The sequence below is a fragment of the Lutjanus erythropterus genome, chromosome 15 (assembly GCF_056507025.1).
Source record: "Lutjanus erythropterus isolate fLutEry1 chromosome 15, fLutEry1.hap2, whole genome shotgun sequence".
In the NCBI taxonomy this organism is placed as follows: Eukaryota; Metazoa; Chordata; class Actinopteri; order Lutjaniformes; family Lutjanidae; genus Lutjanus; species Lutjanus erythropterus.
In genome coordinates this window covers 29590080-29614823 of record NC_139331.1, presented here as the reverse complement: position 1 = coordinate 29614823, position 24744 = coordinate 29590080, and the positions used below count along the sequence as shown (strand labels likewise).

Below are 24744 nucleotides of genomic sequence, written 5' to 3'. Positions count from 1 at the left end.
ACTACATAACAAAATCATGCTGTTTTAGTCAAAACACCAGAAATTGTTTCATATATTATGATGAATTTTGTGTATTGGCTGATATGTATAAGTTAATATAAGTCAAGAAAGAAAATAATTCTTTAATAACCCAAGTTACTGAGGTTTTCTGTTTTTTTCCACTTACATGAGATTAATCATAACATTGTACTTGAAGTATGTGATTAAATGTAATTTACACTCACACAAACATTTGAATGGAGTTTCACATACAGTCTTGTACCCTTTTAGATAATTACTACTACTGTATAGTTCACTGGGGGGGAAAAAAAACACTTGGAGATCAATGTAATGATTTATTTAGAATAATAACAAAGCAAACACAAAAGTTATTGTTTCACCATGTTGTGAACTTTATTCCCCGTTGCTCACATATAATCTCTACTTTAAATCTTTATTTTAATCTTTCTTGATTGACTTGATTTGACATTTGCGGCAGGACTTGTTTAATCTAGAGTGGAGTTCCTGCAACCACCTCCGACTCAATACCACACTCATTATTTCCTCGCTTGATCTTGAAGAAACCTGCAATGAGAATACACACAAAAAGAAAACATGATTTAAGGTCAACAAGAAACGGGCCCAAACTCTGGTTTTGTCGTACCTTTGTCTCCCCAGTCACTGTTCCAGGAGTTTGCAGCCAGCCAATAGGGCGTCCCGTTCTCCTCTCCCCAGCCGAGGAGCTTGATGGCATGACCGCCCAGCATCTCCCCCGTCACATGCTGGTACACACCTACAGCAGAATAACATCAAACAACATTAAACAGTTGAACCATACAGATTTTCTAAAGAATAAACCATGCATAATATATCTATGATATAACCTCAATATATCTGTACAAAATACCTATGGTATTGTTTTGTTAAGTTTTTAGCTGGCTAGCAAACAATGTGACGTTTTGTTAACTTTTAGATAGTAAACAGTGTAATGTTAATGCAATGTTAAACCCAATTAAATCATGGTTTATTATAAAATATCTATGGTAACATTTTGTCAGCTTTTTAGCTACCTAGCAAACAATATAAACTTTTGGGATCTTTAGCTAGCTAGCAAACAATACAAGATTTTGTTACTAATTAATGTTAATAAAAAAAAGTTAATAGTTTCCTCCCTCTTTCATACATAGATCCTGACAGCACTCAATTTTTTTTTTATTCATTTTGATTTAAGTAAGCATTAATCTCCCAGTTGATTATTTAATCTGACCGACTGATTTGATTCGTTTTGGTTTAAATTACTAGCCTTGGATTTATTAAACAATGGTTAGTTTTTAACTGATCCCTGCTTAAAATGTGGATTTACTCACTTTAAACCTGGTTTTGCTAAACTCTAATTAAAACTAATATTAGATCAAATTAATCTTTGTTGATGCAATACAGTTAAAATATTTATTGTAAGCTAAGAATTTCAAGTTTCTGCTCTAAAAATAAAGTGAAATGGTTTGGAAACTAAAGAAATGCTTTGTAAATAGGTCAGCAGCAGAATAAAGTATATGTTGTGTCCTGTGTGTCGTAGTTAATGGCTTTAATATACAGTTTCAGGGTTGTAGCCACTGTGGCAACAAAGTCAAACCAGCCTCACCCGACTTGTACAGCAGAAAATCTGCATATACAGAGAACGCTGCCTCCACAGGCCCGTTCTTGTAGAGCTCAGTCATGATCTGCTCCTGCTTGGACGGCACGCTGTACGAACGTCTGCCTGAAGAAGGAGAACAATGACATCAAAGTTAGAAACAAGACGAGGCATGGCAGAGAAAGCATGGGGTGGGGGATAGACAATTTTAGGGTTCTGTCTGTACCTAAGTGTTTGTCCTTCTTATAGGATGGCGAGTATCCATCAATGCACTGCTGCACACACTTAGGAGTGTCCTGTTCACCCTGACAGGGAGGACGAGTTCCATTTACATGATGCTCACAGGGAGCGATGCTGTAGGGACGGCAGCCTGTAAAACAACACACCAGCAGTTTCACTTCAGACTTTAAAGGGATAGTTCACACAATAATGAAAATTAAGTCATTACCCACTCACCCTAATGCCTCAAGTGTAAAAAGAACAACAGAATAAGAACATAAAATGCCTCCATGCTGCTTGTCTGGTGTAACCCAAACTCCTAAAGCCCCGGCATGCAGAGTTGACTTGATAGACGTAATTTTAGCCTGAATCTTTACACCAGATGAGCAGTATGGAGACATTTTATGTTTTGTTTTGTTTCTTCAGTTGTTTTTTCCGTTTGAAAACTCGTCGCCATTCACTTACGTTGTTTGGAAGATTCTGAAATCTGAAATTCCTGTGAAACTCCAGCAGTGTTTCATGAACTCAAAAGCTAAACCTGACCTTCAGTCGGCATGAGGCTGAGCAGATCATGACAGAATTTTCATTTATGGGGGAACTATCCCTTTAACAGGTGTTACATTAACACCAGTGCAGATCTTATCGTAGGTATGATTAATTTCTTGTGTTGATCAGAGTTGTGAATCAAGGTTTAGGTGGGCCACAGAAGATTATAGGATTTCATTTTGGGCCGTGACACTCATAAGTTTGGGAATGGCTGCTTTAATCTATAAATATATACTTATATTGTGTACGTATAGAAGAAATCTGTGTAATATAATGAACACCTAAATGTGTATTCTGAAATAAGAGCTCAAAATCTCAAAATTGACCAGTGCATGACAAAACAATACAGCTGTATAAACTCATTTCAGTTCACACTTACCGACGTTGGAGGCGTACAGGCCTCCTGTCACGAGTCCTTGCTTTGTCCAGAACTCCCAAGCAGCCGAGGGAAAACCACCAAAGCAGCTGAATCCGCAGGAAAATAAAAACAAGTGTTGTTCAATGTGCTCTTAAAAGACTTGGGCGCCCTCATCCATTTGCACAGATACTCACCCAATGCCACATGTATCACAGCAGGACAGCAGGTCTTCAGCAGAGATCTCCACAGAGATCTTACCACCGCTCTGAATACACAACCTGTCGGATATCGCCTCAACTGCACCAAAGGCCTATGTTTTGTTTTTTTTTAAAAAAAGGGACACTTGTTTTAGAATAATGAGGCAGGTAGGTTTTGGTTCCCCTCAGCTGACTGCTGCATCTGTTTTGATGTGTGCTGGAGTGTCTCACCCAGCAGGAGCCACAGTTCCCCTGGTCTCTGATCTGCTGGATTGTGGGACAGTTGGACCACTGCTGACGCGGGTCGAAGCTGTCTGGAAGCTGTATGTCTGCAGTGTTGTGAAGCCTGAAGAAGAGAGGACGTCACTGAGCACTGCAGATAAGATTCACCTGCTGACTGTCACCTGTCTGTCACACACACACACATAAACCCATACACACACACACACTCATATACGGTGTGTAGTGCACTGCACTGTAGTATTTACTATTATTATTATTATTATTATTATTATTGTTATTATTATATTATTGTTATTATTATTATTATTATTATTATTATTATTATTATTATTATTATTATTATTATTGTGTGACAAATTTAGATATTTAAATACATTTCTCATCAAAAATTCATAAAGTGTTGGTTAAAATATTAGTCGTGTCAGTCCTTTACTCTGACATGTTCCTCCCTCTAAAGATGTGGGACATTCAAGTTCATTAATCAACGAGACGCAGCATCATCATTCTGTTTTCTGTTATTGATCATCTTGTAAGTATGATCAAGATCATCAATGTCAACATTCAATCCTGTTGCTGATATTATTTCTTGTAGATGTTATTATGCTTTTTTAAGTAAGATAGTTTTGCTAAATCACTTGAGTGTTCAAGTAATGAATGATTTAAATTAATTTACGGTTAAAAATAACAGTAATATACAGTAAGTAAACTGATTTAGAAGGAATCGAAAGTATTTTCACTTCATATGTACAATACTATAACAAGTTAATCATTTAAAATGTAATTGGAATTCATTAAAATGGATAAAAATGTAATTTATGTGATATTTGTTAAGCTGAGTCAGTCAGTCAGGCAACAGGAGAGTGGAGTCATACAGTTTTTGACCTCTGCCTCTTTTCCTCTCGTTGCTTATTTTAGTCTGGATGTGATGGATGCTTGATGGACACTTTTGATATGTTTTTTTCTGCACCGCCCTTTTTTGTTTTTGTCCAAGTAAACAGTTAAAACTTTAAACTTACACTTCTGGTAGTTTGGGTCCATTCAGCCAAGTCCCACACAGTCCCTTCACATAGCTGATGTCAGCGTTACGGAAGTTGTGCCCGGCCTGAAGCAAAAGTAGATTACAGGAACCACAACACAACACTTATGACCACAATCTGTGACAGCAGGTGTCCTCAGGTGGACATAAAGTGCAGAGACAGTTACCAGGAAATCCACAAAAATACAAATTGGGTGATTGAACTAACCGTCCAGGTGGTGTTGACCTTGTTAATAAAGTTGACCATCTCTGAGGAGAGCATGGGGAGCTGAGGACGAGCCCAGGTGACAGAGACTGTCACGAGGACACAGAGGACGGCCAGTGAACGCATCCTGCAATACACATGACAGTCACCTTTACTGCATTACTGCTGAGGAGGGAGAGTTTTTATAACAGCATGAGTATCACAAGGCAATGACTGTATAATTTATATAAACTCACACTGCAGCAGTAAGTAAGAGGATTTGAAGTTTTGTTTGTTTTTTCAACACAAACATACATGCATTACATACAAAAGATGCACAGCAACATGCACACAAAAACAAACAAACAAAGAAATATGGGGAAAGGGAAGGAGGAAAGGAGAGGCCAGGGGCGAAAAAATAAAAAGGGCACCAGCGCGGCAAAAATCATCATGCATTTAAAGTGAAAAAGTTCCATTTTCAGCTTTAGATTAAAATTGTTTTATTGTGCAACAACTACCACAACTCTTGAATAAGAACACACAGAGCACCATTTTAATCCACTTTTTGTCAAATGCAGTGAATATATCCACACAGTCCTCCAACTCCCTGTTCTTTGTGTGCACTGAAAATAATCTGTTTCTGCACAGGCCTGGCTCTATAAATGAGAAACAAAAAGAGCCACACAACACAGTTCCAGCTGCTCAATATAAACAATCGCCATAATCACATTCCCCACCTTTAGCTATTTAAAGGCATGGAGAGGCCAAAAGATTTTATTAGCGCGTGGGGGCAGCCTGCATGGCACTTCATCTCACATCTGGAAGGACAAATTGATCATGTTTTGGCCACTAGAGGTGCACCTCAGAGGAAAAGTGTCCTTTAGTCCCATTATATAATAGAAGGCAGATATCTCCAAAACTCTGAAACTCACACTAACAGAATCTAGAAGAATAAATAGCACTACAGGCCAGGAGCAAGTATGTGTTTCTGATTCCATCCCTATTAAATAAACTTGAGCTATATTGTTATTTGTAACTGAAATGGCAACAAAAATATATAGAGATATTGTTTAAAAAGTAATTAAATGAGATAAATTAGAAATTAAAGAAGAATCTCCCATATCTAAGTCTCAGTTCTTACCTGTGTTGCAGTCGTGTTGATGGATGTCTCTTCTGAACGATTTCTTTCCTCTCACTGAACAAAACACCCGTCCTCTTCAGTCCTCTTTTAACTTCTTATTGTCCTTTTTTACAAGTTATGGAATCACATGTTTGGGTCATGAATGCATCGTCAGTAGACGCCTCATGTGACCAACAAAATGTCTTTCCAAAGGTTGACAGGTGATCTTAAAAATTATGACCTGGCAATAAAGACAACATACACAACTTAACCGTCATTATTACCTTTATCTTTCATTTTCATTGTTTGCTTCATAAATTGGATTTCTCCCTGCACGCGCATGTATGTATACAGAGATATATAACTCACAAAAACAGAACACAGAACAACATATGACTCTTGAACATGTGCTGTAAAATATAATAATATAATTTTATTATCTATAAAATTATATTTAACCACTACAATCAGCAGGCTGTCCATGAATCACCTGAAGTGCAGTTAAAAGGCCCGTTGATCAGCTGCATCTGAAGCTGCTTCATCAGGTTATTATAGTTTGATAGGAAAAAAAATCTATTTTCACAAGCAAAAAAGGTAATTTTTCAGGGAATATTTTGAGTTCCAGCCTCTGAAATGTGAAGTTCTGCTTTTATTTGTGTTATATGATGGTGAACTAGATATGTTTGGCTTTAGTCTGAATATGTTCACATAACTTTGTCATCGACCAAACAATCAATTCATAAAGAACCCACAAAAAGTATTATGGAAGCAATGTTTTGTTTAGGTAGGCCCGTTTATTCAGGGATACACAGAAGCATTTTATTGCCAAGATCAACTTTTGTCCATTATAAGTGCATGGATCAGGTGTTAGTCGTGTCCTGAGAGCTGCTGGTCAACAAACCTCAACCGTGGCTGTAACCTAAAAGGTGTCATGTCTCCATCTACTGACTAAACAGTTTCATACAACACTCCTCAGACCGCGGACTGTTCAGTACCTGAAGTCGTATATCAAGCGAGAACGAGAAAGAACTTAAAAAAAAAAAACTTAAACAATTAGTGTCCTCAGTTCACAAACACTTACTGAGTGCTGTGAAAAGAAAGGTGATGTATCACAGCGGTAAACATGCTGCTGTACCAACTTTTTTGAAACATGTTGCAGGCATCATACAGAAAAAACACAATAAAGTTTATCAGTTTAAACATAAAATACCTTGTATTCAATGCATTGAATTGAATACAGGACAAAATGTTTTTGCAAATCATTACATTCTGTTTTTTATGTTTTACAGCCTTACAACTTCTTTGGAATTGGGGTTACATGTGAAAATGTATAGAAACTGCCGTTTCTGCATTTTGCCTGTTATGTATTCTGAAAATATATTGTTAATGTAAACAAAACTTTCAGAAATATGTGCAAGATGATTTATTATGTTTTATCTACCATAGGAGCATCCGGCAGGTGGCACTGATAAACAGATAAATCAAAATTGGAAATACTTTATTGATCCCCGTGGAGAAATTGATTGTGTTACAATTGTTCCCAATCAGTAAGTATATAAGAATATAGGTATTATAAGACTAGTAAGGAAGCCCATTTCCACCAGTGAAAGAAAACAATATCCCTGTGGTAAGTCATAATTATGAGATTTTAAAAAAAGATGAAATTATAAGATAAAATCCTAATTATATAAGCATATGCATTTATTAAATATTATTTAACATATGTAGAGAATGAAAAACAGAAGGAAAAAATCAATAAAACAAAAGGAATTCTCAAAAATGACAGCAACATCAGCAACTGATAATATAATAATACTAAAAATAAGGGGGAAAAAGGATAATTACTCGTGCAATTTACATAATAATGTCGACTTTTAATCTCATAATTCTCACTTTTTTTAGAACAGAAATAATATGCAAAAAAAATGTAAAATATATGCATCATACTACAAGGCTATACAACAATATACAGGGAAAAATAGAAATAAGAATGTGTCAAAATATAAACAGATAAAGTTTAGACAGATGAATCAGTGTTCATACTTTGGGAGGTGATATGTGACACACAGTGTCACGTGGTGTCCGTGAGGTGATCTTAACAAACAGGTAATTCGGATTCTGTCATTTTAGTTGAACAGGTATGGTTTCTCCTTTAGAACAATACCTGACCAATCAGAGGCCGCGCTCCACCGACGGTCCGCTGAGGCGGGGCGTCACGCCAGACGCTCTGGTCGCTCATTGGACGCTGCGCGCTAAGCCCATGACTCGCCAGCCAATGGGAGGCGTCAGTCGATGTGACGACGGCCGTGTCCTCTTCACGTTGCTCCGCCGCCGCCGCCGCAGCACCCAAGCGAGGCATCACTTTTGATGGAGAACGTCTCTCCGGGTTCTCACATCACCGGTTCATCAGAGTAACAGCGGAACACCTGAAGCATCATGGACATCCTGAAGTCACTGGGCCACCCGGAGGAGATCTTCAACCTGTTTAAATTTAAAATGGGGGGCTGCAGTGCCGTCATGCCAAAGTTGGATTATGTGAGTAAATCTGCTTCATGAACATACATCCTGAGAATAAACCTGTCATGTGAATCCGAAGCCTGCAGCCTCATGAAGGTTTCATGCATGCGCGCGTGCGTCTGCAGATACGCGCATAATTTCCTCCTTTTCACCGCATCAGACACGGAAAACCGCAGACTGTCGGCCTGTTGCTAAGTAGGTCTGCTCATGCTTAGTGCGCACAGCCTGCGGTGTAAAGGATTGACCTACATGGTGGTCAGTTTTGCTGCTAAACGAGCGGATGGAAACAGTCAGATAGTTTGTCTAATTAGATCTGCGCTCCCTGTCCTCCGCTGGCTCAGGCCACCGCGGGCAGATATGACCATTGACTCGGGATTTACGTTACATAATGAGCTTGGAGGGTTCAGCAGCGGGGAGAGATGCTGTGCGCATGTTTGACGGGTAATCCCACTGTTTTAACACCAGTGTGACCCGGAGACAGATGAGATGACCGATGCAGACTGCAGCACGGTGCCAGTCCTTGTTAGGTCTTTATTTTGGTTGGCAGCTCTGTTAAAGGGCCAAGACAAAAAGTCAGTCCATACGTTGTGTCTGAGAAGTTAATCTAATCATATTACAGCATTATTATTATTATTATCATTATTATTATTATTATTATTATTATAACACTGTAAAAAATCATCCAGGAGTTTATTTGTGGAATGATGAGTTGAGTGAATGAACTGAACAGTTTAATCAACTCAATAAATTAAGTTTCTAAAGAAACATGATCAGCATGTTAGCAGTGGTGGAGAGAGTATTGAAAATCTGTACTCAAGTACAAATATTGTTACAATATTACTCAGTTACAAGGAAAAGTACTGGTGTTTCGATTGGCTTGTTTGTGATCAGATCACCTGATTGGCTACTAAAATGCTGACGAAAAATCTGGATATTAATTCAACTTGTTCTCAGCACTCAACTATGATATCAAATGTAAGTAAGTAGATTACACCTTGTAATGCATACCTAAGGACAGGTAAAAGTACAGACTTGAAAATCTGGGGGGTTTGGGTGTGGATGGCAGGATTGGTTTGGTGGAGTTGGATGGAACCGGGCACCATCCAGGTACCGGTTCCTGTATTCAGGCAAAGAGAGAAGAAGAAAAAGAGGGGGTTGGGGAGGGAGGGACGTGGAAACAGAGTCAAAGGATGAGGAAATGTTTGAGGTGTGCTTAAGTACTTGCAGTACAGAAATGAATCCATCTGAGACGTGGTCTTTGCTCCTGAATCTTGTTATGAAACTTAATTTTGTGCCTTGTTGGCAGCCTTATCGCTCTCCAAATTTGAATGGCTGATCCAGTGAACACTCAGAGATATTTTGTTTTTAAATGTCCAGATGTCGACTGGGATGGAAACTGAGTTGTCCTCTCTGAGTGTGACCTCCAAATCAGATTCATCACCACAGATTCTCTCTGGAGGAGCCAAACAAACTCAAAATAATGACATCCTTCATCCTCCATCCTTCGTTTAATGTTTTGGCTGCAGCTGACGTGAACTGCAGCACGTACACGTCATCCTAAGAGCCGACAGAGGTCAAAAAGTTACTCAATTACCTGGATTAGTAACTGTAATATTAATAATGTTTTGTAATTTGCTCTTTCCTGAACACCTTTGCACTTTGCCTGCATAAAATATCCTTAAGAAAAAAAGAAATCCAATGCATCTTAGGCATTATCATTTGCACTTCCTGTAGGGACACCTACATCCTATCAGACTTGAAGTTTGCCTCATGGCACCTACTTGTCTTTTTTCTCTCCTGACTCGATCCTTGCTTGTGTTGTATCAGTCCTCAGATGTACGTCACTTTGGATAAAAGCGTCTGCTAAAATAAATTGTAAATTGTACAACACTAGCCAAGTTAGCCTAATATCGCTCCATTTTATTACTTAAAACAACAGCAAAGACATAAAGAAAGGTCTGTCCAAAGGCATTAGTCATGGTCACATCTGGCTGGGTCCCTCACCAGTGACCCATTCAAGAGGCGTAACGTGACTTTTCTGTCTCCATCACTGACTGACTGTTTATTTTTGTTTGAGTAGATTACACAAGGTAACATGAGGAACACCAAGTTTTATACTTAGGCACGAGTAAAAGTACAGACTTGAAAATCTACCTGTAAGAACAGAAGCATCCAAAAAACTACTCATTTACAGTAATTTGAGTATTTGTAACTAGTTACTTCCACTCCTGCTGTCTGTGCATGTGTGTGCATTAAAAAAATGATTTCTTCTTCCTCGTTTTCTTTGAAAACCAATAAAAATACAGCAGCTTTAAATGATGCATCCAATCACAGGTGACTGGAAACCAAAAACACGCAGGAATCTTGTGTTTTCAGCTCAAAGTTGCACTGTCTGCTCTGACAATAACATTAGTGCATGTTGTTGGTTAACACTTGGGGCTGCCACACTTCCCTCCGCAGCAGATTAGGAAACAGTGCGTGCTGTTCAGCTGGTGTTGTTTTGGGTGAAGGTGGGAGGAGCGGTGTAATCACAACAGCAGATCTACACACACTCTGCACACGCCCCGCTCACGCGCACTCGCAGCTCCAAGTGGTTGTAGATCAGAGGAGCGCTTGTTTTAGCTCTCCTTCACGTCCTCCCTAAAAGTTTTCACCTCGCTCGACCTCTACATGGACTGCGTGTTTAAGCTCCTGCTCTCGACATGCTCAGGCTCGGCTCGTAGCTGCACGGCGGGTCGTGCTCTCAGCTTGTTCGCATGGCCGGAGCCTGCTGCAAGTGTCCGGTGTCGCTGTCCGTGTTCAAGCGCTCTCTGTCCGTGGCTCCGCGGGGCTGCGGCTCCGCTCCTCGGTGCCTCCACCCGGGCCGGAGGCTCGGGGAGCGGGGCCTGCAGGAGGCCGCCCGACCCTCCAGCGCCCTGAGACCCGCAGGCTTTTACCGACACACGGCCTTCCTCTGTCTGTCCTGCCAGGAGTCCATGAGCGAGAGTCTGCGGACCTGCTACCTGTACCTGAACCAGACCAGCAGGAGCTTCGCGGCCGTGATTCAGGCGCTGGACGGCGAGCTGAGGTGAGTGAAGCCCCGCTGAAGGCTCCAGGTGAGGAAGAGGAGGGAGGGGTGTGTCTGTCTGCGGGCATGTTGGCTGTCCTGAAGGGCAGAACTTGCAGGGGCGTTGGCAGGGGGACTTCCCTTTTCTTCACCGCTACTTTTCTGTGTGCAAAGTGAGAAGAACAAAAGATAAATTACTGTATCAGCTGTTAAGACTTCCTTGCATTTGGAACTAGAGCTGCAATGATTTATTGGCAGATCAATAATAAATGTTGTAATAAATGTTAATCAACGACTGTTGATAAACAGTTAATCATTCTGAGTAACTGTTGTGTGTGTGAATGTGAATATTCTTGTTTTTTAGTTCTCTATAACAGCAAACTTAATATTTTTGGGTTGTGGGGCAAAACAAAACATTTTAGGGCGTAATTTTGGGCTTTTGGAAACTTATAGACAAACAACTATTAATCAGTTAATCAAGAAACTCATCAACTGATTAATCAATGCAGCGCACTTATTGGTATTTTTTAAGAAACTGGCACATAACTCAAATAACAGTCAGGCTTGGGGAGTAACGGATTACATGTAACAGGATTATGTAATCTGGATACAATAAAAGGTAACAACATTCCATAACAGTAGATTACAGATACATTTAGTGAAAATTGGGGCTGCACAGTTGATTGCAAATGACTAAATCACAGTAAGGACAACTGCAGAACTTTTTAAAAAGGTAAAATGTGTTAGAAACAGCTTTATATTGAAGTATTGTACTGCTGCACAGATGCCCTGACCTACAGATTTTGTTCTTCAGGTGAAAGAAAACATGTTTGTTTGCTAGAGACCCCAGCAAATGTTACATTCAGTCAAATAATCACAGTGTGATTTTTTTTAACAATATTGTGCAGCCCTTGGATTATTGGTAAGATTACAATTTTAAAATGAACAATATACTAGCATGCACAGTGCACACACAGTTGCCAATTCATTATTATGGCCTGTACTGAAAAAATGCTTCACATGGTGGAAATATAATTTTTAAATCAGTCAATAAATTTCGCACAACACATGAATGAACAGCTGGACAAACCTAACCACGAACATAAAACACTGAGCTGCAATGATGACTCTACTGTTAATCGACTATTAAATTAATCTGCGGCTATTCTGATAATCACTTAATCATTTTGAATCATTTTTTACTGAAGAAAGTCCAAATTTTCTGATTTTAGCCTCTTAAATGTGAGCATTTTCTGGTTCCTTTACTTCTCTCTGACAGTGAACTGAATATTTTTAAGTCAAGGACAAAACACGTTATTTAAGGACGCCATCTTGGACTTTGATCAATATTTTACATCATTTTCTGACATTTCATGGACCAAACAACTAAGCGATTAATTGAGAAAGTAATCAACTGATTAATCGATGATGAAATGATGCTGCATTGAGTTCTTTACTTTAGGCAGCATTTTGCTCAAAGACAACTCAATGCAAAGAAAGTAAAACTACTGAAAAAGTAATAAATTTAAATATTTAAGCAACAGCAAAGAAGAAGTAGAACAGGAACTGGAAAGATAAGAAGGCACCAATAAACGAGAACTGTAATGATGATATGATCTGCAGTGGATAATTATAGTACAAATATATTGAACAGTGCAAATTTAAGAGATGCACAGGTAATATTTAATTCACAGTATGAGTGATTAGCAGCAAAAATATATTTTGTTGTTGATCCTATCCACAGCAGTACATTGATTCTGTGCTGGTGGTACGTTCTGCTTTTCCTAACCGTCGACCGCCATTACTGTAGCTCATATACTGACTATTGATTAGTACCTCATACGACTCTGCGTTAAATAACCCAGACTATCCCTGTGATGTGGTCAGATTCTCCTGCTAACCTGTGATGACCTGCTGCAGGAGCAAACTGCTCACGTTACAAACAGGGAAGTGTGTTACTGCTGCTGCTGCTTCTACTGAGTGTCAAATTTACGACCAGCGTTCATGTCAGAACTGTCAGTGGAGAGATGACAGCTGCTTGTAAATACACACCTTTAGTGAATGTGTGTGTGGACTTAATATATCCCCAGTCAAGGGGACATAAAGACTAACCTGATCTGTGACAACCCCTTCGACACACTTGCTATTTTTGTCTTCAGTGACAAGGCAGTTTTTCATGTCGTCCTCCTCCTCCTGTCTCCTGTCTTTATGATCCAGACATGCGGTTTGTATTTTCTACCTGGTGCTGCGGGCGCTGGACACCGTGGAGGACGACATGAGCATCCCCCTGGACAAGAAGGTCCCCATGCTGAACGACTTCCACACCTACCTGTACCAGGATGAGTGGTGCTTCACCGAGAGCCAGGAGAAAGACCGGCAGGTCCTGGAGGATTTCCCCACGGTCAGTAGCACTGCATGCTGGTACATGGAAGGGCAGGAGGCAGGTAGTGTACGCTGTCCAGGCTTAGAGGGAGTTACTTAAAGTTTGAATTATTTAATCGGGGTTGTATGAGGTATTTATCCATAGCTGTGGACAGGGTCAGCAGCAAAACTTATTTTAGCCACTTACTAAAAGGAAAAACAATCAATATCAATTGAAGCGTAAGCTATATTTAGAATATTTTCATCACTTTACTTTGCCATCAGACAGCCTTTTCTGCCAGGAAACCAGTGTTATATAAGTCAAATGTCATTCTCTTTAAATCAACCAAACTCCATAGACAAAATTAGTAATTTAACTTTGCAGAACACAGGAGTCGCTGGTCTACCACTGCGTCGACTGGTTAGTTTGTTTGTGTTGTTCTGTTGTGTTTGTTGTGACTTTGCTGAATCCGAACTATCCTTTTAAAACACAGGATTCACACAACAACACAAACAAACTAGCAGATTGAAGCAGCGGTACACCAGCAACTCCTGTGTTCTGTGAGGCAAAATTACTGATTTTGCCTGTGGAGTTTGGTTGGTACAAAGAGAATGATATTCGGCTTATATAACGGCGGTTTAATATAAGGTTGTCTGATGTAATACAACAATCCCACTTAAAATAATCTAAACTATCCTTTTAATTTACTGATGCAGTCCCTTTTAAATGAAAGATTTACAGACAATATCTATACAATATACAGAGTTTAGATTGTAATTGTCTGGTTGGCTGTCATTGCTATGTGTTAGAAAAGTCTAAAATGTCACTCAGATTAAAGGCTGTTATAAATCATGAATAATAATCTTCCTGTGTGCCAATCCAGATATCACTGGAGTTCAGAAACCTGGCTCAGGAGTACAGAGACGTCATCTCAGATATCTGCCACCGTATGGGAGTGGGAATGGCTGAATTCCTGGAAAAGAAAGTGGGATCCATGAAGGAGTGGGACCTGGTAACTGACAGCCATAATGTTACCGTTATGTCATTATGTATATTTACAAAAAAAAAAAACAGTTAGGAATATTAAATGTTTTGTTTTTGTACTGTATTCAATTGAATATAGGTCAGAAAGTTTTTGCAAATCATTGCATTCTGTTTTACAGAGCATCCTAACTTTTTCAGTCATTCTGGAAGCTTAATTTGTTCAAGTCTCACTACACATCACATAAAACTTCCTATAAATCAAACTGAAAACGGCCTTGTTTCATCCTGTGTGCAGTATTGCCATTACGTGGCCGGGCTGGTCGGTATCGGTCTGTCTCAGCTGTTCTCTGCGTCCAAGCTGGAGGACCCCGAGGTGGGGCGGGACACCGAGCTGGCCAACTCCATGGGCCTGTTCCTCCAGAAGACTAACATCATCCGAGACTATCTAGAGGACACGCAAGAGGGACGTGCCTTCTGGCCACAAGAGGTGAGATCGTGGTGTGACTGTGTGCTTGTTTTAGCCTGAGCTACACAGTATGATAGTTAAAGAAATTTCTCCTGAGTACTTCAGTGTTGAAACCACACAACTTTAAATATTTGCTCAAATTTTATCAGCAGAATATGTCGATTTTGCTTATAGATATTATGCAACATGGAGAGTTTTGTCACAGATGTCAGTCTAACACAGATTGTGTCTGCAGTCCAATTCATGCATCTTTTGCAAGTACCATTTTGTTACTGTTGATGAGGGAGGCAGCAGAGGGAGCCTAAAAGCAAAACAAACATGATCCCTTTTTACACGCATTGCTCATATAGCTAAATATTGAATTAAAAAAAAACATACCATATGTGATGTGTTGTGTCCTCTGTGTCCCTGTGCAGGCTTGGAGTCAGTTTGCGGGTCGTCTGGAGGACTTGGCTCAGCCTGAGAAGCTGGAGTCGGCTCTCTCCTGTCTCAACCTGCTGGTCACTGATGCTCTGCGACACGTCCCGGATGTCATCTCCTACCTGTCCCGCCTGCGCAACCAGAGCGTCTTCAATTTCTGTGCCATTCCACAGGTGCAGACTGAATACAGCAATGTAGTGACTGAATTTGATTTGCATGACCTGATATTTGAACAGTAGATTTTAGTTTAATATTAAGAGGACTGAGAATTAGGTTTAGGATCTTACTTATGAAAAAGCCATTAAGATTAGTTAGCTAAAGAGTGTTAGCTGCTCTTTATTGCTTTTACACAATGGATGCTGGATACAGCAGCCAAACTTAGTGTGAAATATGCAGTTTTTCTTCAATATGTGTAAATATTCAGGTGCCGACAGGGTGTTGGTGATCAGAGCAGAAGTTTTCTCATGGCGGTAAATGTTCAGTTTGCATTCGAAAACACTACAGAGTAAGTCCAAGAAGTCCCTGTGTCTTGCCTCCCAGCCGCTCTGTAAAGTGATGGGATTAAACTGGATCACACTGAGCTTTTCTTTTGCTCTGGAGCAACACTCTGCTCCACCCAGGTTACAAAATGCAAATAAAATAAATTTTCAGTGCCTCTTTACTGGGCACCAGCCTCGTGTCGACGTGCGCACTGTCAAAGAAAATATATATTTGATGTCTAAATGAACACTTTCAGACACATTTACACCGATCAGACTGTTAGACATAAACGGGACACAAGTAGAGCTTGAGATCTGCGCCCAAACCCGATGTGGCCCGATGGGTTCGGGTCGGGTTGGGTTGAGTCACATCAGGCCTTATTCCTCACATATTTCACCGACTAAAGTCGGGTTCAAGCTGTACTATATTTACTTATTTATTTATTTTCATTTTTCTCCCCAATTTAGTCATTTCCAATTCCATATCCCTGCATGTATTGTCACTGAAACCTCCAACTGTTTGGTACATAGATGGAAGCTTGTTAAGAAAAATGTCGGGCTGTAATCAAGTTTGGGCTGAAATATGCTAATGAGGGTCGAGTTGAGGTCAGTTTCGGACAGAATTTTGTCGGCGTCAGGCCTCAACAAGTTCAGCTTTTCAGGCACGATTAAAGCGCTGGTCACAAGACACGCTGAGATGTTGCAGACAGCTGCACTGATTAAAAAAAATTAATGTTTCTGTCGTGTGAGACATGCAAGTAAAAAACGTGTCCGACGTTACTTGTGGTTGAGACGGGGGTAACTCATCTGTCATGAAGTTAAGTGCTCATCATTGTTTTTGCGACATTTTATGTGTTTCAATGATTGATGATGAAAAGGTTTACAAAGTTGTTTCGCTCATCGAGATGAGAGAAGTATGAAGTACAGGATGAAGTAAGTAAGTAAGTAACAACAACAAACCTATATTAGACTCATCCACTCTTAACTTAAGCTGTAATATTAGAAGTTTTCTGTGATATGGCCCAGAATTGGACCAGCAGATGTAAGATGAAAACAGGCATTCGTTTCCTCATTTCCTCCACTTGACTACGTGTCAATCCTCTTTCGACCAGGTGATGGCGATAGCTACACTATCAACATGCTACAACAACCCCATGGTGTTCCAGGGAGTAGTGAAGATCCGAAAGGGGCAGGCTGTCACGCTCATGATGGAAGCCACCAACATGAGAGCCGTGCAGACCATCATCACCCAGTACAGCCAGGAGGTGGGTGTGTTTGTGCGTTCGCTGTCTCGCATATGTCCGACATGTCGGCTCACTTTAACACCAGCGATCTCCCTCTGTGCAGATTTTACAGAAGGTCTCCCTCACTGACCCATCGCGAGACAAGACCCTTCACATCTTGGCTGTAATCCGAGAGAAGTCCGCCCTGTCGCAGTCCAGCCTTCCCTCCAGGACCCACCACCTGTCGCCCATGTACCTGTCTGCCGCCATGCTGCTCGCCGCCCTCAGCTGGCAGTACCTCAGCACCACTGCGGCGCAGGCGCAGGGCACCGGTGACATGCAGGGACAGTGAACCCGCTCTCGCCTCCCCTGGGGGCCCACAGACTCCTTGAAAACCCCATTTTCCCGCTCTGGAGGTCCAGTTTTCGTCTGATCGGAGGAATCTGCAGCACTTCTTGCCACTTTGCCCTCTTTCTTATGGCCGTCACAGGACCATGCTCACGTGTAGACTATGGAGGGGTTCTGGTAGCAGGCTGGTCTCTTTAGGGTGTTTGGTAGTGATCTCTAGTAGTCCATCCTGCATCTGGATAAATTATTTACACACGCTGTTGTGTGGTTATATTCACCAGCATAAATGGCACATTGAAACAATTCAGGGTATTTTGTTGTTTGATGTTCATGTTTTTTCTTTTTTGTTTAGTTTGATTTGTTTAAAAAAAATGTGATCATTTAAATTGAGTGAAATTAATCAGCACATTTGAATATTTTAACACAGAAATTAATAGTTATTGTCTCCCTCAAAGGACCAGTGTGTTGGATTTAGGTCATGGGTCTGCAACGATAATAATAATAATAACAATAATAATAATAATAATAATAATAATAATAATAATAATAATAAAAAGCTAAAAGATAGCAATAAGCCTGGAGCCATTTAAATTAAATTCTGTGTTTTCTTTGGACCTTCTAAGGAGACTCAACACCGGCCACCAGCAACGTTTTTACCTGATGCATAGGCGATACATTTTGGAGAATGTAAGAATCACTTGGTAAATGAGCTCGTTCATTTCCATATAATTTTTTGTCAAAGCCACAGGGGAGCCACTGGAGTGAATTCAGTTGGTTGCGATGTAAAATCACATCATTATGTGCTACTGAATCCTACACACTGCTCCTTAAAGTGTGCTGAAATGGTGAAATGCACGCAATTTATGACATGACTGACTGCTTCAGCTTGTTGCTGCATTCCAGCTACACTGATGCCTGTTTTCATTAAGTCAAGACTGACCTGTTCATGTAAACAGGGGAGCTGTGGATAAAAATTACATGAAGTAAGAAAAAAATGGTTTAATTTTTTTGTCTTAGTCAACACAGATCTTAAATCCTTGAATATAACACCAGTCATTGAGACTGGTTAAGAAATAAACATTATAGTGCTTTTTATCCACAGCTCCTCCTTTTAAAAGTGTTTGATCACAGGTCAGTCTTGACCTCACAAAAATGGCGGTGACGTCGACATAATGCAGTAACAAACTGAAGCGGTCGACGCTGCATCTACACATATATGTCTGAGGTACACGACACTGCCCGTTTTCAGATTGTCAGAAACACGCTCACCTAACTTTATTTTGTTTGTGTTTAATTTTGTGTCAAATATTAGTGATATTCCTCATGTCCGGTAGAAAGTAAATTAATTAATTTTTTCCCTGGTTTATAAAGGAGAAACACATTAAAATGAACTGTTACACAGATGTAGATGTAGATGAACAAGAGATGACAGCATCGTCTCACAGTAGAGCTTTACTTTAACTCTTTTATGTCTGTTTTCTTTCTGTTTCGACTCTGTCATTTTCAATGGGGGGGGGGGAGAAAAGATCAATGCAATTCCAAGGTAGTTTCGACATGAACTGTTTAAATAATATTAGGAGAACAAATGTAATTTCTGATACATTTGATATCTGACAGAAATCCGTATTGAGACTGCTAGCTAAAGTGTCCTTAACGCAGCTTTGGTGAGTAGAAAGGCTAGCACAGAGTAACCTTTAACAGAACCAAAGGAGAGCTACAAACATTGCTATGTAATGTGAAATCTTGATTTGTACAGAACATATTTGAAGAAATAAAGAAGTGAAAGAATCTAAACAGTCTGGATGGTGATTGATTGAGCTAAAATGAACACACACGCGTCATGTTTTAAAGCCACAGTTCACCCCAAAATCAAACATATATATTTTTCTACTTGCCTGTAGTGCTGATTATACCCCTGCAGAATTTTGGAGATATTTTCAGGAATCTCACATAATTCAGGCATAGATCTGGTGGCTTTAAACTTTATTTGGTTGGTATTTATTGAATTTAGAATACGATTTGGAGATTGCAGACTGATTAACGGATTCAAATGACTGAAAAAACAGTATTTTTTCAGACGATGTTTAACATTAGCAATTAATATACAATTAATTACAATTTTAACTGCTTTCCTAAAAGAAAACATCTAAAGCAGACCTTAAATGCATCATGACCATCAGCACACTGTTGCCCTTTTTATATTTTGCATACCAAAGTCGATATGATTCATCCTCCAAGAAACATGAAAGCCATGATAACATTTAACTGCAATCAGTCTTAAAGGTACAGAGATATTTCAGTCTCATCCAAAGAGGAATGACAAAAAGATCAACAGTGCAATCCCTCGAGACATGCCATGAGCAAATAATTTAAAAAAATGTAAATTAATGTTAACATCCTGTTCAGATCTCAAACAGATTTGACCTTAACTCACAGGTAAACCACTCACTCTGTCAGAAAGTTGAAACAGAGTAACACCCAGATCCCGTCTAACGTGTTACTCTGCATTTGCCTCTGTTTATAACAACAGTCTCCCCACATGTGTTCACACGCCTTAGTTCAAATGCACCGCTGTCTGTGGATGTTTACCGCAATCAGCTTCGACAACATTTCTCGGAGTCCACAGGAAAAACACGAAGGAGATCGATGTTTGCTGTGTTGTGTCCAAAAGACTGCAACAGAAGTGATGGTCACTGTCTTGTTTATTGTTTTATGCCTCAGGCAGTTTACACGAAACAAATGCTTGTTTAAATATTTATTTGGAAATTCAGTGTGTGTATACAGACTATATTAGCTACACAGCTAGCATTAGCAAGCTAACAAGCTATGTTGGCAGCTTCGCTAACCAATGTAGCAGACACACTGGTAATGTTACATGAACATGACACCATGTCCTTTTGTTGTGCTATTTTTTGTTTGAGTTTGTGAGCTTTGAAAAATTAAATAAACAATATTTTCTGCAGCATTTGATTAGCTCCCGCCGCCCCTTTAGCTGACCCCGACCTCATATTCAGTCTGAGGTAATGTGGGTCAGCTCAGTGTAGTTTTGCCTAATTTGATTATTCTTGAAATAATTAATTGGTCTTACTGTGAATGATTTATTTTTACTTTATAGATTTGTTCGCAATAAGATATTGAGTTTATGTAGTGACTTTTATGTTATAAACATTACCAGTACTGCTACAAACAACATTTAGTCATAATTAGAATATTCTGTTCTAATCCTGTTCTGAATTTATTTTTTTAAATAAAACAATAATTTAATGATACGCAAACCTATAACTTACTGTACTTTTTCTTTTCTTAAATGTAGCTGTATGCATGATGCACGGTGAACAGGTGATTATGCATTTCACAAGTTAAATCTTTGTGTAATGTTTTATTTTAATGATTCAAATGAGCTTTAATTCCACAATTGCTCCATTCCATGATCTGTGTTTTTGCACGTCCATGTTCTGTCTCTGATTGCACCAGATACAGTATCTCTCTAAAGATTCAGTCCCATGAAAAGATATAATTAAATATTTGCAGAAATGTGATCTACTGTATCCATCTACTGTAGGTAAGACATAGACTCTCAATTGCTTTATCAGTTGTCATGTTATTAGTATTATATCATTATAGGTCTTTTATATTTAACTTTAATGATCCCCTTTTACTTAACATTTTATGTATTTCCTGATACTCAGCGTTTCATGAGTCTGGACGGTCACATCTTCCTGTAATGTCTCAAAAACGTGAGTGTTTTTTCATCTTTGCGTTAGTTACTTGTTAGCTTGTTGCATATTATTAATAGTTTTTTATTTTGATAATTTCATCAGTGTCTTAGATAACCACTAGCTAGTTAGCATTATCATCTTCATTCACGGAGACAAAATAAAACTCATCAAAAAACAGAATATTTTTACATTTAAGACAGCAAATTAAGGGGTTATTTCACCCAAACCAGACTTAGTGATTGTTGGAGCAGTGGAGAGATGAACAGAGATGTTTTTGGTGAGTTTTATTTAATTTATTTTCAGTTTAAATGAAGACGACGATGCTAACTAGCTAGCCAGCTAATGGTTATCTAAGACACTGAGGTGATTATCAAAATGCTCAAAACACAACACAAATGGTAAAAACTATTAACAATATATAACAAGCTAACTGTGAAAAGTTTGTAAGAAAAAATTTGTAAACAACGGTAATGTTGTTACTATACCAGGAAGTAAACAGATGTGTAGCTCGTAAAATGGTTTGTTAAACCACATTGTGCCGTAGTTTAATGTATCTCTCCCTCATAATGCCTGCTTTCCCATCATTTACACACGCACTTGTCGTTCAGGCATAATAGAAAGATGTGAACCCAGACTAATTGTGTCTTTATGATTTATTACATTTTGCTCGAGGGCACTCAGCTGGGAACCGAAGCCAACCTCCCGCGCTTTCTGTCTTTCACTCTGTTAATCACTTTGAACTACGAAATGAACCACAAGCATCTCATACACTTTTGATTTATCGTCTACTGTTTTCACTTTGAGAGACAGAACTGTCCCGTCTTGCATTTCAGACAAAAAGCTGACTTTGGTTCACCTGTTTTGCATGCTTCTGGGAACTCACCTAACTGGAGGATGGCAGTTGATGACACACACTTTGTGCTGTTGGCTGCTAGAGGCAACAGTGTACCTCAACAGTATGCAGGTTAGGTAATATCAGTATGGCTGAAAGCATTGCCAAGAGGAGGAGCTCAGGGTTGACGGTCATAAAATATCTAAATAAACACACTGAGAGTTTAACCGCTCAGCCGTCGCTTGGTTCGTCTTAGAATCAACTGAGCGACGCTGCATGAATGACCAGACAAAAGAAAAGAAGAGCCACATTTTAATTGAATGTTTCCTGAACTGGGCTGAGGAGTCTGGATGGACCTTCCCATGTGAGCAAAAAGAAAGATTTCGTCATAAGATGTGTCTTTGGCGTTTGTGTTGAAATAGCTGAATCGTCAAAATGCTGTCCACAGATGTCCACTGAAGCATTTCTGGCTCCTACATGTTAATCAGTCTGTTTTTGTTCAGGTTGAGTCGAAAGCGTCGTCTGTTTAATGGACACGAGAACGAGCCTCCGCTGTGCACAAAGAAGTGCCTGTTGAGTCTGAAAACTCTGCTGGACAGACCTCAGGTGGACAGGTTGGACAGAGACGGACTGACGTAAGTACTGACTTATGTTTGAACTGCAGCTTTATTTTCATAAAGGCTGTGAAACTCATGTGTTGCAATAGGAAAATAATAGGTTTATTCAAGTGCCAGCAGGTTGTTTCAGGTCAGAGGGTATTTCAGGTATCACAGATTCATTTCCTCATGTCGCAACCATCTCAGGTTAATTGTATTACTGTGTGTTATTTTAAGTGCTTTATGTGATTTATATTATTGAGAAATGGGACAACCAAGAAAGACAAACCAAGACGATTTTGGAGTTTTATATTACCTTGTTTTATAGAGTTAGAACGAAGATGACGATGCTAGCTAGCTAACTGTTATCAAAGACAGGCATTCCCAAAGACCGGGTCATGACTCACATGTGTCTATTGTTGTACAGATGAGAGGAAAAAACAAGGGACTGTTAATTCCCCCTAAATGGACTTATTTTGTCTTTTTTATGAAGTAGGCTAAAATGTCCTATGTTCTTTTCCTGATAAGGGGAAATAACAGCAATGGGATGACCTGTTAACTCGTCCTAAAATAATTTATTTCCATGCCTCATTTCAATACAAACAAACATAATACAAGAAAACACGAGGAACATACTCCTTATAACTAAAGTAAATGCACAAATATGAAATAGTTAAGGGAGACAAAAAAGAAATAGAAACTAAAAAAGTTAATAAAAAAGAAATTGCACTAAAAATGGTCAAAAAAGTTCATTACTTACTGTAACTTGGGTCACAATGGTTGGTCATTTTTAAAAAGTGGGTCCCCAGAATAAAAGTTTGGGAAACACCGATCTAAGACACTGAGGTGATTATCAAAATTCTCCAAAACACTACATACGAAACAAATGCTGTTAACAATACGTACCCTGCTAACTGTGAAAACTTAAGTAAGTAACTTTAGGATAAAAAAATTGCTAAGTTTGTCTTAGAGGTGTCAGAAATATTCATTAATTTTATTTTTGTGAACACAAGACAGTTTTTTTATTCATCCAAACTTTGGTGGTTTACGGTGAAATATGTTTGTGTTCCAGGACTAGCCGTGGTCACTCCCGCTCACCTGAAGCCTGCGTGAACGGAGGAGCTAAACACCTGAGCGACACTCGGAGCCTCCCTGAGCAGATATCGTCCTGGTCTGACACTCAAAACTCTGTGACCAAAGTACTGCAGCATCTCAGGTTCAGACGAGCCGACGATGACGTTTTCCTCAACGACACGATCAACAAGAAATTTCTGCAGTTTCATCGTGACATCACTGAGGAATGTGGCGCGGAGGATAAGCAGCATTCATGGGCGGTTATTGAGAACCAGGAGGAGATCGTCATGTACGGACCTTATTATCCTAATTACAACAACGGAGAACACAGCGAGGACAACATCATTAAACAAACCCAGGAGCTTCTGGAGTCGGAGGGCGTCTCAGAGGACTGGAAGGTCTATGTTTTCACCATGAACAGCCCGTGTTTGGCTAGAAACTCCTCTCCGTGCATGCTGAACCTGGTGCAGAAAGCTCAGGAGTGGTGGAGTGTGTACGGAGTAAAGACTCATATTGGTTACGTGAAATGTTGGGGCTTCAAAGGAACTAAAGAAAATCTGTTCAGGGATGTTAACTACAGCCAAGTGGAGTGTATAAGTCAAACTGAGGACCATGAGAGCTACGTTAAAGCAGCTGAAAAGAGCCCTGACCTGAATCCTTTATGTGAAAACCTGTTTTCTGCTGTTAAACACCTCCTCATATCTCAGAGTTTCCCTTCGATAAACATTGTGCACGGCCAGGACTGGAAGAGTTACTTCAAAAGCATGCAGAGTATTTTACCAGAAGACGAGGAGGTCAACACCGTGATCGAAGCTGCGCAAACTCTGCTTTCAGAGACAAGCGGAAGTTTTGAGGAATGTTTAGAAAAAGGACGAGCATTTGCATTGGATTACACCTGCAGTTCACAAGAATCTGACGCCGTCCAGGATCAAGTAAGACTCACTTTTCAGCAGTGTTGGAAGGAGATGGTGCAGGACAGGTATGCTGAGTTCATCCGGGAGAAGCTGACTGAAGACTTCAATCAGTGCACCGTCCAGCTTTTTATCAAAGATGCTCTGAAGTTCACAAAGCAATACTTACACATTGGAAGGGTACAGTTTTCAGAAGAAGATTCAAAATCTCCTCAAGTTATCGGATAAATAAACTCTTCTCTGAGACGATGA

At 39.6% G+C, this 24744-nt stretch overlaps 2 protein-coding genes and 1 pseudogene across 4 annotated transcripts; 2 read left to right on the top strand and 1 right to left on the bottom strand.

Annotated features, from left to right (window-relative positions):
- Nucleotides 1-351: 351 nt before the first annotated feature.
- On the bottom strand, nt 352-5755 carry ctsbb (cathepsin Bb). The gene is made up of 10 exons (XM_084738204.1): nt 5537-5755; nt 4420-4543; nt 4192-4277; nt 3164-3278; nt 2930-3045; nt 2757-2842; nt 1839-1982; nt 1622-1738; nt 644-772; nt 352-564 (listed from the first exon to the last, which is right to left on the bottom strand). Exons 2-10 carry the CDS (start codon nt 4540-4542, stop codon nt 491-493), a joined length of 990 nt encoding a protein of 329 aa, XP_084594330.1. The 5' UTR covers nt 4543; nt 5537-5755; the 3' UTR covers nt 352-490.
- A 2094-nt stretch (nt 5756-7849) lies between these two features.
- On the top strand, nt 7850-18377 carry fdft1 (farnesyl-diphosphate farnesyltransferase 1). 2 transcript variants are annotated; one of them, XM_084737719.1, is made up of 8 exons: nt 7850-8050; nt 11002-11099; nt 13296-13479; nt 14324-14452; nt 14720-14911; nt 15307-15483; nt 16902-17054; nt 17137-18377. In XM_084737719.1, the coding sequence occupies exons 1-8, from the start codon at nt 7952-7954 to the stop codon at nt 17362-17364; spliced, it is 1260 nt and encodes a 419-aa protein (XP_084593845.1). In that variant the 5' UTR covers nt 7850-7951; the 3' UTR covers nt 17365-18377. The 2 variants fall into 2 exon arrangements, with proteins under 2 accessions (XP_084593845.1, XP_084593844.1); XM_084737718.1 differs by lacking the exon at nt 7850-8050 and having other exon boundaries at nt 10428-11099.
- Nucleotides 18378-21566: 3189 nt separating this feature from the next.
- Nucleotides 21567-24744, top strand: LOC146314614 (uncharacterized; annotated as a pseudogene). Its single transcript, XR_014771905.1, has 3 exons — nt 21567-22275; nt 22415-22546; nt 23580-24744. The product of XR_014771905.1 is annotated as an uncharacterized LOC146314614 (transcript).